This window comes from Epinephelus moara, chromosome 14 (genome assembly GCF_006386435.1).
Source record: "Epinephelus moara isolate mb chromosome 14, YSFRI_EMoa_1.0, whole genome shotgun sequence".
Taxonomy (NCBI): Eukaryota; Metazoa; Chordata; class Actinopteri; order Perciformes; family Serranidae; genus Epinephelus; species Epinephelus moara.
This window is the reverse complement of record NC_065519.1, coordinates 14162347-14178147: the sequence shown is the minus strand read 5'-3', so window position 1 is coordinate 14178147 and position 15801 is coordinate 14162347. Positions and strand designations below refer to the sequence as shown.

General features: G+C 42.7%; 1 protein-coding gene across 8 annotated transcripts in view; it reads left to right on the top strand.

Annotated features, from left to right (window-relative positions):
• pcnt (pericentrin) overlaps positions 1-15801 on the top strand; it is a 53908-nt gene that overhangs the window by 24990 nt on the left and 13117 nt on the right. For 6 of the 8 annotated variants that reach the window (XM_050061132.1, XM_050061131.1, XM_050061127.1 and 3 more), the window contains 16 exons: positions 313-417; positions 2437-2589; positions 3275-3421; positions 7429-7589; positions 7968-8140; positions 8806-8987; positions 9092-9254; positions 9390-9632; positions 10103-10335; positions 10549-10656; positions 10941-10961; positions 11839-12075; positions 12163-12336; positions 12521-12673; positions 13875-14054; positions 14157-15170. In XM_050061132.1, the coding sequence (XP_049917089.1) occupies positions 313-417; positions 2437-2589; positions 3275-3421; positions 7429-7589; positions 7968-8140; positions 8806-8987; positions 9092-9254; positions 9390-9632; positions 10103-10335; positions 10549-10656; positions 10941-10961; positions 11839-12075; positions 12163-12336; positions 12521-12673; positions 13875-14054; positions 14157-15170 (3447 nt within the window). The remainder of the gene's footprint in view (positions 1-312; positions 418-2436; positions 2590-3274; positions 3422-7428; positions 7590-7967; positions 8141-8805; positions 8988-9091; positions 9255-9389; positions 9633-10102; positions 10336-10548; positions 10657-10940; positions 10962-11838; positions 12076-12162; positions 12337-12520; positions 12674-13874; positions 14055-14156; positions 15171-15801) is intronic. The other 2 variants (XM_050061134.1, XM_050061130.1) reach the window with 1 other exon arrangement.

The window sequence follows — 15801 nt, the reverse complement described above, 5'->3', positions numbered from 1 at the left end:
ATTTTAAGTGTCTTCTCATGAGGACACTGGCGATTATGGCTTAATAGTTTGCAGTTTACATGTTGACATAAATAAGACATATTGATTATTCTGTGATGTTATTTTCAGATGCAAAGAAATTCGATATCTAATCACAGCAAAAAGTCGTTCCTACTGATTGAGAACATATTGGTGCTTGGCCATCACATACCACTGTCATTCCTAACTTGAAACAGCATTTCCTCACTGTCGTAAAATGCAAAATAATAACTATAAAATCTTTTTGGAGGGCACGTCTGTTAATGGTCTCTCTGTTTTAATCTTCTGTCTCAGGTTTTAGAACTGGAGCAACAACACAGCACTGCCCTTCAGGAGCTCTCACACACCTGCGCCTCTGAGAAAGAGCAACTCATTGCACAGCACCAGCGCCAGCTACAGGTGTGTGTTTGATTGTGTGTGTGAATCTGTGTTTTTTTTACAGCGTGAGTTTAAGATACAGTTGGTAACTTAAATGAAATAACTTTTTGTCATATTTGTTGAAACTGTCACTTTATTCTTAAATAAGTATATGAGACAGTTTGTGAGTGCCCCACCTCCTCTCCTGCTTCCTCTAATGACATTTGCTAGACTCAAACTGCCATGGGGCAGCAACAACAAATCAGAGCAGGGTACTCTCTAATGCAGCTGTCAGTTATGTAAGTTGTCATGTCAATCAAATATGAATCAAGATTCTGTGTCTGCATTGCCTGTTTCTCACCTCAAATGTTTTCAGAGACACATTTTAGTGTACTGTTTAGCTGTAAAATGAGAACGTTGGTAGGTGTTCAGTAGTGCTTGGTACTCCCATTTAACTGTATCCAACATGGCAGCCGGGTCACAAACGTTCTCATGTTACAGCTTAACAATACACTTAAAAATGTTTCTTAAAACAATATGAGGGTAGAAATAGGCAATACAGTAACAGAATCTTGAATTATATTTGATCAGCGCTGCCTAGTTTGGAAGTTTGACCGCAGTTCATGAGTCGATATTGACATGATTGACGGATTATTTGCAGTGGGGTTGTATGAGAAACATATCCATAGTCAGTGTATTACCATTCTCGGAACCCATCAGCTGTATTCGGCGTCTTACTTCTGGCAGATGGCGATACAGCCTCTGGGGGCAGACCCCCGATTTTTTGGCATTGCGGTTTGATTTGGGCGGAGGAGGCGAATTTCCGTTTCCAACTTCTGTTTATATATAAGTAAATATGCTGAACCATTGAGATGGATTCAGAGTTTGCAGTGACGCCAATTATGTTCCGCCTCGTTAGTTCACTGCACGAACCGTTTAACCTGGCAACAACTGCAGCCGGCTCAAACGTGATTGGTCAGTATCACGCGGACTACAAACAGCCTACAACTGGAAACCAGGGCTCTTCCGCTCTTCTTCCGGAGGCAAGATCTCCGGGGTTTGCCTACAGTATATATGTATATATATATATATCTGTATATAGATACTAGTGTATTACCTACAGTAGATGGAGGGCATCACATCCCCAGTTTAGAGAAGCAGACAGAAGTACTACCACAGACTGTGGACAGGGTCAGCAGCAAAATGTATTTTAGCCACCTAAAAACAAATCAATACCAGTTTAAGTGTATGCTAAATTTAAAATATCTTCACTACCATCAGCTCTTGCTGACAGCTTTTTCCAACAGGGAACTGAAGCTGTTATATCCATCTATGCTTTCTTCAAAACCACCAGACTTCACTGACAAAAATGGTAATTTTACCTTGCAGAACATGGGAGTTGTTGGTCTACCGCTGCTTAGATCAGTTAGATTGTTTGTCTTATTGTGTGACTTTTTCAAATATGAACTAACCCTTTATAACACCAAACTCACACAATAACACAAACAATCTAACCGATCGCCGCAGCGGTACACCACCAACTCCCTTGTTCTGTAAAGTAAAATTACTGTTTTTGTCAAGGAGTCTGGTGGCTGTGGAGACAGCATAAAGAGAGCTAAAGCTGGGCCTTTTTATACGTGGTCAAAATATTTTTGGCTGCTGCCTCCATCCACAACAGTACATTTATTAGTTTCTGTGTTGGTACCTCGGTCTGCTTCTCCAAACACGGGGGCACGCTAACCACCATCTATTGTAGGTAATACACTGACTATGGATAACTGCCTCATACAACCCCACCTCAAAAATTCCAAACTATCCCTTTAACATGCAGCTCTCTGCCTAGTGAGTTGTTTTAATGGTTGTCAATAGGGTTCTTGTCTCTGTGGCTCTTACGGCCCATTAGAGGAGGGATTACACAGAATTATTGTTCATCCTTCATAATGGTGTATTTATAAGTAGAGGCACAAAGTATTTATTTGGGTGCACTGTGAATCTGAGCACTTGACCCAACTTCATATTGTGGTATTAAACAAACTACATGGCACACGTCTGCTGCTGCAGGAGTTAAGGGGTGTCTCTGCTCGGGAACTGGAGGCATGTCGCAGGGAGCTTGAAGAGGAGTCGTCGAGACAACGTCAGCATTTCCTCGAAGAGGCGGAGCTCCTCAAAGTCCAATCGGAGGAGAGACTGCAGGACAGGATTAATCAACTGAAGGTAAAAGAGGACTGATGAGAAAAATGATGACAGTTTGGATAGCTTAGAAGCATCCTTTTGCTAAAGATCTTCAATATTTTTTGCATATAATTATTAATTCTATGCAAAATAATAATGTTTTTTACCAGTTTATTTTAAGTTGTGTCTTTATTTGACTCTGAAAGCCTGTTTGAAACAACATTATGTAATATCTTTGGATTATTGAGAGCTGTTTGTGTGTTGTGGCATTGCCCTCTCTAAGCTCCAGCTGCACCAGTTCATTCCTCAGGATAGCTCTTCCTGTTGGACTCTGTCCCACTGGAGCTTTATTCAAACCCAGTTTCCACATAATCCCACCATCATCATATATGTAGAAGTGTCCTTGTCCGTCTGTCTCTCTGCTCTCTGAATCTCTGTTGCTGTGCTGTGGGTGTGTTTGTGTTGCCGCCATCTGAACAGTGGCTAAATGGGATGGCCCTAAGCTTTTTATCCTCTGATGCAGAAGGTTTTAAGGCTGAAGGTACTTTTTTTTTTTTCAGACATTTGGCATTTGACCATCTGAAATGTGCAAGCCGGTAGTCCGCCATAAGCCAGTGAGACATGGCTGGAAATCTCTTCGGCTGAGGAGCAAACAGACCTACGTTTTACTGCGACTTTTTAAGATGGTGATCTGCATTTTTTAATTGATGTACTGCTTTCTTTGAAGACGGAGTTTGAAGAGCAGAAGGAGGCGGAGCTCGAGGACCTGAGGCGGAGCTTCACATCTGAACAGGAGGAGAAGGAGCGGAGCTACACGGGCAAAATGAGCCAGCTTACTATCCAGCTGCAGCAGCTGGATGCTGTGGTGGCCCAGGTACTGGACACACATGCATACATAAAATCCCTGCCTAGTGTCGTGTCTTTACATGTTATACATTGTCATGTTCTTTGTGCAAATGAAAATGACACCTGCAGCTTCACTTTGCTCGGGACAAGATTAGACAGGCCTGAGAAAAATGTGTGTTTCATGGGAACTGAGGCTCAAAGGACAAAATCAAGAAGTTATGGTGACTTAGAAAGTGTAAATAGAAAACAGACAGTCTGGGAATTGAGAGTGAAGAGAGGATATTGCTGCATGGCATCCATAGACTAGATTTCCCTCTTTTCTTCGCAGGGGATTACATCTTGTTAAAGAGATTATCATATCAATGAATCGCCACACTAATCTCTCGTGTGTGTGATGTGTGTGTCGTGTAGTCATGCTCTCTTGGTTAAAGCGTGCAGCAGAACTGAAATGATTAGTTGGGTAATCATTGAGTCAATAGACAGAAAAATAATCAGCAACTTTTTTAAAAAATTGGTCACTTCTCCCTCTCACGTGAAGATTTGCTGCTTGTCTTGTGTGATTAAACTGAATATTTTATGGTGTTAGATTGTTGGTAGGACAAAACAATACGTTTAAAGATGTTACCTTAGGCTTTAGGAAATATTTTAAATTATTTTTTGTAGACTTAAAGATTAATTAGAGATGATAATTGGCAGATTAAAGTTTCCTCAAAACAGCTAGCAGAGTGCTGTTTGATTCAGCATACTTATGTGTTTCCTGTGATAACAGGAAGCTAGAGAGTGACATGTCAAGGATATTGATTGGTGTTTACAGTAGTCAATCTGATGTCACAAGCAAACATGGAGGTGGCTGAGCTTAAATGGCGGCTGCTAACGGTGCTAACAATGACAACATGCTGACAAAGCTAACGATGTTAATAGAGTGGTGAAGGAATGAGTCCTAAAGGTTCATTCTCACTGCTGCGATACAGAAATGCAGCGCCTCTCCGCGCTCAAACCATACACACAGGCGCGGTACGGATGCGGTGCGGAATTTCGCGTTGTTGTGTTCCAAGTCCGCGCTGCATGAACGGGTGCAGATGAACATGGACGAGAGTAGCAGCGGCAGCAGGCTAGCAAGCTAAAGTTTAACAAGCGTCAACATCAACTTTCTTTAGCACTTACCACTCTCACCGCAGCCACCAAGCTGGACAATGGACTGCCAGACGTTGTCCTTTAATTCATTGTTCATAAAATCATCCCGTCTTTTATCAAAAAGGACGGGGTGCTGTGAAATTATCAGCCTTTCTCCCATACTGTCCTGCCTGACTGGATTTCGGACTCTCCCAGTCTGCGCGACTATAAACAAACAATTTCATTGGCTCAGCTGTGTAGTTCCACCGGCGAATTCCGCGGGGGGTCAAAGTCTGGGCGGAAACTTTTTTCACCGCACGAAAGTTCCGCCCCGGTGTGCAAACTTCCCTAAGAACCCATGAAATCAACTTTTATATTTTTCCGCGAGAATAATCTACGCGGATATTTGCCCTCAGTGAGAATGGACTTTAAACCTGGAAATGAGTCAGCATTTTAGCACTCCAGCTTCCCTCATCCTGAAGTCAGTGGGATTTTTGAATCGGTTTTTGGATAGATGCCTGAAATAATGTCTGTGGTTAACACAAGTTTAGGAGATTTCATGTTTGTTCTGCAACAAAAAATACATCAGTAAAGACCCCACTTGGGAATTTTGAAGCGCTAACCTGTCTTAAAAAAGGTGGTTGCTGACAAGTGGCTAAATGAGACTACAGAGCGTCATCATGCAGACCACGGCTTTACACTAATTTACTCTAGTGGTGGTGGTGAAGTTGAAATCATACGACCATGGTGTAGTTTGTTTATAGTCTAACATTTGCTTTTTACTTATGGTGGTTGCATTTAGGCTTCAAAAATCATAAAAGTGGTCTTTATTTGTTAGGATTGTCTTGTTGAACAAAATGTGTTAGTATCAAATTTTGTTGGCACAATTAATTTTCAGTAATAATCCAAAATCCAATGGAAGAATCCCATTGGCTTTTTGTCGAGATAACCATAGCGATGCTAACCTTTGGGTCAGCCCACTACAAAATATTATCCCTCAACACTCTATGGGGGTGATGTCGGGGGGACCCAGAGAGTGGGTGTTAAGGTTCTAAGACAACACTGTCCTTCCACTGTGGTTTAGGACAGTGTTAATCAGCGGTAAGCGTCCAACAGTGCGACAGTGCTCCATAACTGCTGGCTAGCCTGTAGCTCATGAACACTAGTCGGTAGCTGGCAGAATTTGTAGTCATGGGAGAGGGAGATAACAATTCGACTCTAAGATACCGTTACGAATACCATCAAAACGACTTACTTGTCATCATTGGGCCTGATAGTGGTGTATAGGGAAGATCAGTGCAAGACAAACGTGATTAAAAGAAAATTAACATTAATAGAGTTCATGGGTACTTTAATGGTCATGCAGAAAATAGTTCATTGTACATTTGATGGCAGAATAATCTGTAAACTCAAATGCACAGGAACATGCATTGCATTCATTCAAATTTCTGTTTCTTTCAACTCACTTTTATTCGATCAGATTTTGCCTGTCCTGTCAGAAGGAATTGAAGCAAAGTTTTGTTTTGTTGGTGGTTGTTGTGGAGATATGACGCATCCTGAAACTTTTATGTTAATGTTTTACTGTCCCCTTGGTTACTAACAAGATGGTCGCTACCACCAAAGGCCTAAATTTCTATTTCCAAAAAAACCCAAAGATTTTGGCTGCATAGGGACTGGCTTCATAATAAAAACATAAATGTGTGATGTCTGCAGGTCCATACCTTTCTGCTACTTCCACTAATTCAGTAAATCCATAATAAATCCCTTTGGCACAGTCAGCATAAATGTGGCTAATGTCTGTATACATTTGTTTCCATGGCACCTTCCCAGCTTGGCTTTTGATAGTGTGATATTAACACACACACGCACACACACTCACCCCCCCTTGAGGTTAGCAAAGAGAGGTTGGGAGGGTACTGTTGTCAGGGCAACAGCATTGTTTTGTCAAGACAGGTGGCTGCATGAGACGTGTTTGATAGGAGGGAGCGGGAGGGAGAGGGAAAAAGAGAGGGAAGATGTGGTGAGAGGAGAGGGAGAGAATAAAGAGGCTGAGGAACGAAAGGTAAGAAAAATCTACTACTGACGTGTAAGAAAACGCTGATGAAGGCTTTTCTGAGAAAAAGTGCAGCAGTGTATCCAGAAGTTGAGCTCGCCTCAATCCCACACTGACTTGGCTCTTAGCTGGAGAACTTCTGCCAAGGATGCCTGATGATTACAGTCGGTATGTGTGTGTATGTGTGGCTGGTTTAGGCTGGTTGTAAGGGAGGAGGAATGTGTTTTTTGTCTTACAGTGGATTTATTCAATGTATTTTAGGTAGTGGTGCTAGCTGTTTTCTCTGGATAAGGAGGATTTCTCTAACAATCAACATCTGGTTTTGATTTTCATTTGGATACAGAACATGCCTTCTGCTTTTGTCATGCTCTTGGCACTGACGGGATGTTGTGGCCATGTGATTGTGTTTCTCTTGTGAAGGAGACGGGGAAATGCAGATTTCTGAATGCATTTCAAATCTCTCTGAAAAGATTATGTCTGGATGCAGAAAAGTACTAATTTAAAACACAATTCTTGCCATTATGGTCGCTTATAATTATTGTGTAAGACCAGGCTGTCGTCCTTACAGCTGAACCAACTGGATGGTGAAACATAACGGACGTGAACATGTGCATAGTATTTATGTTCTAAGCTGGGCTACCTCTTGAGTTTTGGTGGGGAGTGTGCCAGTCTTTGAGATGTTCATTGTTCAACAAACTTTCTTGCCATAACTGTGTGTCATTCAGTTATTTCTCCCCTCCCTGGCACTCAGTTGCACACATGCATACTTCTTAAATAAGTCATAGCACAGATGGGAGAGAGTTAGTTAATGGGTTTGTGCTAAGAGTTAGCAGAATTAAAAAGTTATCTCTCTGTGTTTGTTTTTCCAGCTGCGAGCAGAGGTTGGCTGTCTGCAGGGGGAGTTAAAAGGGAAGCGTGCAGAGATGGAGACGTTGGACACTCTCCTCCAGCGAAGGGAGCGAGAGAGTCAGGAGGGAGGCAACCTTCTGAAGATGCTCACTGATGACTTGCAGGCGGCTAAAGAGGAAAGGTAAGTGATGTTCAGTTACAGCTAAGTGAATTTTATATTTTGAGATGTGTCTTTATGGCAAGAACCCCAGCCATGAGGTAATATGATCTGTGTTGGGTTTTTTTTCAGACTACTCCAGACTCAGTTTGCCCTCCCAACCTGGAGAATAAATGAGCTGTATATTTAGTGAATACTCTTTGTGACTTTGTGGCTTAAAATGCACATTTTTATTTGATTTTCCTGTTTGTTAACCTTGAAATTATGTTATTTCTTCACATCTGTTTCAAGTTAATTGGGAAAATTCAGACACCAGCTTTTTAAATGCAGCAAATATTTAGTCTCCAAGCGTAGTCATGTTCTTTTCCTTAGTCAGTGTCAATGTCACTTTGGTATTCCCAGACGTAAGCTGCACCAGGCCAATGAAAAGCTGAAGAAGGTGCTGATTGAGATGATCCGCAGCACCATTGCAACAGAAGACCTGATTGGACACAAGATCAACGCCAAAGCCAAAACTCCTGAGCGGACGACCCTTCAGAAGAGCTCAACAGGGAACAAAGATGCACAAGAATCAGGTCTGTCGGCCCCTCATTCATTCTGAAGTTGCAGGGCATGTTAGGTTACGGTCACGTGTGCAAGTTGGCGAATATTTGCCTCTCGTTCACTTCCATTTAGTGCGATTAAAGGGGGGAAATGAAACGTTTGTTTCCAGTGCCGAAGCATCTTTGCATTGTGGAGTTTAACTTTTGTGAACTTTGACCAGCAAAGTTGTGCATGTGTAGCTGCCCCAATGTGACTGTCATTGGCTGTAGTTCTCCAAGTGAGCCAAGATGGAGGAGACATTAATTGTTTCCTTGTGTAACCAGCCAATATTTTATTGTGTTGGCCATGAAAAATACAAACTACCCCACATGAGAGATGCTGCTCAGCTGCCAGTTAGTCTGGAGATGGTCATGGAACATAAGAAATGTACCAATAACATCATATTTCTGGTGTTTATTAGCAAGCTACCTAACATAATTTCTTAGCTAGCGGACTAGTTATGTGTGTTACATCTGGCACTGCCCACATTTGCCTCGGCAGGCGATGGTCACTCTCCTGCATTTACTCATGTGTGACTAAGCCCTTACTGCTTTCTTTTGGCTTAGTCTAGTTTATGTTAGAAAGGGCTTTTCTTGTATTTGCTATTTAACTATTTGCATCAATATAACAAATTATTTTTGTCTCGTTCTTGTCACAGGTATTTCAGTGGCAGACTTGTCTTCAGAGGACATGGAGCTGACCCAGTTGCTCTGTGAGAGCCTACTGGTTTCAGATAGTCAGCTCAATCCTGGGGGAGAAGAAGCGGCCCTGAACGCCTGCAGTAGGCTACGTCACACTGTTGACACACTGCTGGAGCTGCTCAACCAGGCAAACACACAGGTAAATGATGCATAGACCCACTGATATCTCAACAAAACCTTCTGTTCAAATGTTGTTGTTTTTTTCTGTTTCATAGTAGTGTTTGCTGTCACTTTTTCCTCCAGCTGGAGCAGACTCATGGTGTCCACCTTTCTCTGGAGGAGAAATTCTCTCAGGGCAAAGAGGACTCAGCCCAACTCCTGAAGCAGCACAAGGTCGTACTGGAGCAGCTCGATCAGGAGGCAAAACAGAAGAGTAAACTCCAGCTGGAGCTCCACAAGGCAGAGGGTGAGCACTGCATCCTTGGCGGCTCTGCTTCAGTTGACTCCTCTTATGCTGCCAAATTACAGTAGTGAATCCACTTACTGGACTTGCACTGAAGTTGAAACATAACTCAAACATAACATAATATAATCTGTTCAGGGCTTCTGGAGGGCTACGTGGCTGAGAAAGCAGCCCTAGAGGAGTCTCTGCAGCAGAAGGAGGCCCAAGAGGAGAGGCTAGTGGAGGAGTTGGAGGGCCTGAAGGTGAAGCTGCACCAGATGCGGAGCCTCTCCACGGAACTGGACAACCTCAGAGCGAAGCACCAGGAGCTCAGCGAGGAGCACGCATTGCTCCTGCGCCAGAAGGAGCATCTCTCCACCGGTCTGGGGGAGAGGGAGAAAGGTGAGCGGAGAAATCATGACATCATGTGTCTCTGTCGGCATAAAACGTTACATGACCTCTTTAGCGAGCTTGACCACACACATATAATAATGTCTATGCTCAGATGTGTCTTCTCTCCGTAGGCCATTGGCTCAATTTAGATCCTGACGCAGGTTTGTGGGTCAGAGTGGAGTATGAGTGTGTGTGACGAGGGGGTGGGGGATGAATATGCAGTATGTTTGCAGTGTTGTGTGAGGTTGCTGTTTGTAACACTGCCATTGCCAGTAGCGTGTAGCAAAGGATCTGTGAGTGCTGTGTCATTTTTACCTCTTAAACAAGAGCTGTCAATGCATTCAGTGCCTTTCCAGGACGAAAGGGACAGTATGTATAATAGTTGAGTATTTAACCTCTCTAATGTCTTGCTCGCTTTTAAATTTCCATTTAAATTTCCTCGAAACAATTGCCCTAATCTTCCTCTTTTATTTTTCAAGCTCTACTGGCAGAGACAGAGCGTTTAACCCAGGATAGGCTGGACTTGCAGCGGCAGGCAGAGAAGGACCACAGCTCTCTGTCGCTGCGCCTCAGGGCCCTGGAGAGGGAGCTGGAGGAGCAGGAAACAAAGGGCCTGGAGACGGAGCAGCACCTCAAGACCCACACCGAAGACCTCAACCAGCGCGTCCAAGCACTTGAGAAACAGCTGAAACACGACCGGCAGTTTATAGAGGTGAGATTTGACAAATGAAAATAATCTGAAAGTTTAAAAATGATCCTTATCTATTTGCTTCCTCTTATCTAAACCTTACACCGTCACAGTTATCTCATGTACTCGCTGTACTTTCTTTTCAGTGTTATTTGAGAGTGTCACAGGCAGTTTCTCATGTTGCTGTTTAATGTTGTGGACACAGTCTCTCACACCACTTGTTCCCTGTGCATACAGGAGCAGGCTGTGGAGCGTGAACACGAGAGAGACGAGTTCCAGCAGGAGATCCGAAGGCTAGAGGCTCAACTCAGACAGTCAGCCAGTGGGGATAACAAGGGACACAGGGTGAGGCTCGTTCACTTCTTAGCGAGTATATACACTTACATCTAATCTATCATACAAAATGCTTCTGTTTCCAGATAAAGAAAGTGCATTGCATTTGCAGTGTGTGTGTTTTTGATGTGTTTTTTGTGATGAGTGTCTAATTCTGCTGATGGGATTATGAGCTAGTTAACTGAAGTATACGTAGTAGTAGTACTTACAGAGGTTGAAGTGATGAATGCATTTTGTTTGTTGATGAGCCTGACCTTTGCCATGTGTTTATCCCTGTGCTGAACGGATTGCTGTAGTTTGAGGACTTGGTTCTGCAGGTATGAAATCAGACTGTAGCATACTTCTCTTAGCTCCTCTGACTCTTGTGCATGGCGTGTATCGTACATCATTATTCCTGTGCAATCATCCGTAGATTAATTCTTACTGCTTCTATGTGCCTGTCACATGTTCTACATTCATTCCCATTTCATCCTCGTTTGTTTATACTCTTTTGCTTCCGTTTCGCACTTCATTTGTCTTTCACCTTCATATCACTGCTCTCTGGAATGGCCTTAAAGGGATAGTCTGGAGATTCTGAAATGTGGTTGTATGAGGTAATTTTCCATAATTAGTGTCTTAAGGAGGATTTATACTTGTGCGGCAGACCCTACGTCGTAGCCTACGCACGTGGCCTACGCCGTTGACCATTTTTACTTGCCCGGTGGTGAGTCTGTGTCGCTCTGCAGTTACACCTCCGAAACACTAGTCGGCGGCAGGGTTTCTGTGAAGTGCTGTTCAGTTCAAACACAAGCACACAAATCAGCTTCACTATAACTCGCAGCATTCACAGACAAACACTTGTCTTTATCTGGACACATTTTCCCCACAAATACAACATGCTAACGTTATTAGCACAAGCCTATGGCATTTTACATTGTGTAAATTAGCCTAGCAGCTAACCACAGCAGTACATTGTTTAGCGTCCGTGGCGATACTCCTCCTGTAATACTGACTATGGATTAGTACCTCATACAACTCCACTTCGAAAAAAATCCAAACTATCCCTTTAACTTCGCTGCTCGATACCAGTGGCTACAGATCCGGAATGGCTTCTCTATCTACAAGACAGTAGCTTTCCATTCACAAATCCCTTTCTGCTAATTAAAACTCTAAAATCCTGGCATCCTAAATGTTGTCCCCTCTATGTCTCTGCAGGTGGAGAGTCTACAAGCTATCATCAAAGACAAGACAGAGGACCACGCCTCCTTGCTCGCAGCCAGTCAGCAAGCCCAGCGTGATCTCACAGAGCGCAACGAAGAGATAGACAAGTTAGCAGGGCGAATCAGAGAGCTGGAGCAAGCACTGCTCAACAGCGCTGAGAGTAAGAGATCCATCAGTCAACTGGAACAAGAGCTCCACAGAGCAAAGTTGAGAGAACAGGAGCTCACACAGGTACGAAAATGTCCTGTAAATAAACTTTAAATCACTGCACTGTACCCAGCTGTTCGTTTTCTCACACATGTGCTCACCTTTTGTCAGGATAAGCAGGCACTGGAGCAGCAGCACCTGTCCAACAGGCTCCAGATCTCCGCCCTGCAGTCCAAACTGGATGAGACGAGACACTGTTACCGTGACAACGCCCGTGACCCCACCCAGGAGCTTAGCGATGCCCTGGACGCTGCTCAGCAAAGCCTGCAGAGCAAAGAGCAAGAGGTCTGTAAGATTTCACACAAAGCCGGTTTATAGTAGCTGAGATGATTTGGGCTGATAAGTGGTGGTTATTGATCGATGCGTTTGGCTGCAGTGCCACCTGTTGGTGCTAATGTATAGGTGTTCGCAGACTGACAGAATTCTAGTCTCATTGGTGGCTCTTAAAAGGTTGCCTTTGTCCTTTTAGGTCGAGTACCTCCTTGGCCAACTGGAGACGGTGCAGAGAGACTTGAGCATCAAAGAGGTTGAACTAAAACACCTCACACTACAGCTGGAGCTGCTGACCAATCAGAATGCAGCTCATGTTAACGAGCTCCAAGAAGAGATTGCTGCTCTAAAGGTAAATGCCATGTCACCTTCATACCATTTTGTTATCGTTTTTTATTTACTGCTTTATAACCAAAACTTATAAGTTATAAGTAGAGGACAGTGAAAAAACAATATGTGCTCCCTCTTAAAATGAATTACGCATGAAGACTGTTTCTGTACACCTGTCCAAAAGAGGTCAGATATTCATAACAAAATGCTGAAGTGATAGATAACTTAGAGTTGACAAATGTATTGACTTGGTGTACAATATTTATGTAAAGGAGAGAATTACTTACAATCTGTGAATCCAAACATATATTTGTTGAGAAATGGAAAAAATTGATTATTTATGTTTAGTCCCACGGACAAGATATTTAGATATGCATCATAAACAGACCATGCTGTGTAATTTGTAGCCTTCCATGGTGTGTCTATTGTATTATATTGCAACAGAAGAGACCTAAAAAAATGTAAATGGAGCTGATTATTACAAACCAACAGACAAATTATGTAGTAACTCACATGTTCTCAAATTTAGAGATTCAGACTTTAAAAAATAAGTTAAAAATATATGATTTTTCCAGCCCAGACTGTATCCAAAAGTTGTTCAAAATTAGAGTGAGTCAGTATGAAGTCAGAGGAATTTGTACATTTACGAAATCAAAGATTATAACAAAATGCAAAAAAAAAAATAAAAAAAAATTGTGTGATAGTCAAATGAGTTAATTTATGAAATAGTTTTAAAAAAGGAAATAAAAAATGTGTAATACATTTACCATTTAATACACATTTTGTTTTGTTTCTTTATTTATTTTCAGTGTATATATCTGTAGATATACAGATGTACAGAATAATTAATTTAAAAAGGGTGGGTGTAATAAACTATGGATTTCACCTACACCTTTGTTGTCAGCATAAACTTGCTTTGTTGTGTAACTGCTTCAGAGGTAATGACTTAATTATAGTTATTTTTTTACTGTCTCGTATTTGAGTTGTAGAAGTTAGAAGAAGACTGAAATAAAATAAAACAAATTAAAATATTTACTCTTTATAATTCCCCTCAAATGTTTGTTCTATTCCTCCCAGATCTTTAAAAGGCCTTTGTGATTCTGTTTATTATTCTCCATTTATTATCTTGATCATACAAAATATTAGTACTTAATACAAAGAAGGAAACCTACAAATTAAAATGTATGGCATAATTAAACTGATATGAACATCTCTGTTTGCAGGAAAATGTGTCTGTTCTCACCGTACTGAAGGAGGAGAGGGAGGAACAAAGTGAAGTGGAGGATACAGAGGAAGAGAATCTCCCCTCAGCCTTACTCCAGGAGAAGAATCAGGAGATTGACCACCTCAACGCTGAGATCCAAAGACTGGAGCAGGAGTTGGAGAACACCAAGGACAACAAGGTCAGAATATGTGCACGCAGGAAACATAGAAGACAGTTTAGAAGTGAGAGATGATGAGAGAAATGTAACTGTCTGATTAATTGTGATCTTTTTGATAAAAAGGCTCTGGAGGCTGAGCTGGAAGATCTGCGCACACAGGTGGAGCACTTAAAGTCTGAGGTTGTGAGAGTGCGTCAGGACAAACAGGAAGAGGAGGAGCGCCTTCATGAGGTCATCAGCACACTGCAGGCAGAACTCGCCACATTAGGGCCCAACCTCCATGAAGTCAGTGACTCTCAGGAGTGTGACAGCATCACTCCCTCGCCGGCTCCCAGCCCCGAACCTCACCACTACACCATCCAGGAACAAGCGAGGAGGGGAGGACCAAACAGCCTGAAGCAGGAGCTCAGTCTGAGTCATTCCACCTCCTCACGCTCCCTTCGATCTCGTTTCAAGGCCATCCAGAGTCAGCTGGAGACTGCGGTGGCAGAGAAAGAGGGACTTGAGAGATTACTGCTCACCCAGGAGGAAGAGTACAGAGGACACGGGGAGGAGTTCGGGAAGAGGCTGACAGCTGAGAGGGAGAGGGCAGATGAACTCCAAGATGTCCTCACAGTCAGAGAAGCTGAGCTGAAGGAAATCAAAGCCCAGAAAGAAGAGATGGAGAAGAGGAAAATATCTGAAGAGGAGAGGGACAGTCAAGCCAAAGAGATGAGCGCCCTTCACGAGGAGAACGCCCACCTCAGCTCTCTGATTACGGAACTGCAGAAGAAAGAACAGGAGAGCGCAAGCGTCATCGAGACTCTAAAAACAAAAGAGCAGGAGATGAAAATAGAAATGGAAGCCCTGAGAGAAACCAGTCTCACTCTTGAGAGACAAGTCCAGGAGGTGAGAGCTGAGGTGGTAGACATGGAGGAGCTGGTTGCTGAGGAGAGGACAAAGATTATAAACCTCGAGACAGTGAAGGGGGAGCTTTCTGCCGAACGTGAGGCGTTGAGGAAAAGAGAGAGGCAACTCCAGGAGGAAATTGAGAGACTCAGGCAGGAAGTGACCTCAATGAAAGCCCGTATTCAGGACCTGACAGTGACGCTTGATGAGAGGGAAAACAGTCAAGAAGAGGCTCAAAAGGAAGTGCTGGTGAGTGTCAGCTACACAGTAAACTGTATTAAACGCAAATTTAAACCAAAAAAAATAAAATTCCAGTTAAATGATGAGCCTTTTAATTAAGGCAATAAATATCTATAGAGTTCCCACAAATCTGTAAAAAGTCTTAAAAGGCATTGAATTAATGAATCTAAAAATGACCCTTTAACTGACGTTGCATTTTAAACCTCAAAATATTTGGTAACACCTATTTTTTTTAAAAATAATTTACCGATTTACCACGCGCATTAACGTCTCACAGATCAGGGGCCGTATTCACAAACATTCTGAGAAAACTCTCAGAGAGCTCCTAACTTAGCCTAAAAAGTTTTAGTAAGGAACTCTAGCCTAGGAGTGATTTAGGAAAGTTCTCAGAGCAGCTTAGAGCAAAAAGGGACAGAAACTTTTACCTCAGGTGTGGTTGACCCTGTTGCTAGATGTGACACATTGTTTTAACAGATGTGATTGGTTGTCACAGACATGCCCTTTAGTAAGCCTGCAAGGTGTGGACACCCAGTGGAAATGAAATGAACTGCTGACTGTGACAGTGTTCTCATTGTTAGTGTGATCACTCTGCTGATGGAAGGTTGAGACAGACTTCAAGTCATCACTGCTGCACTGATGA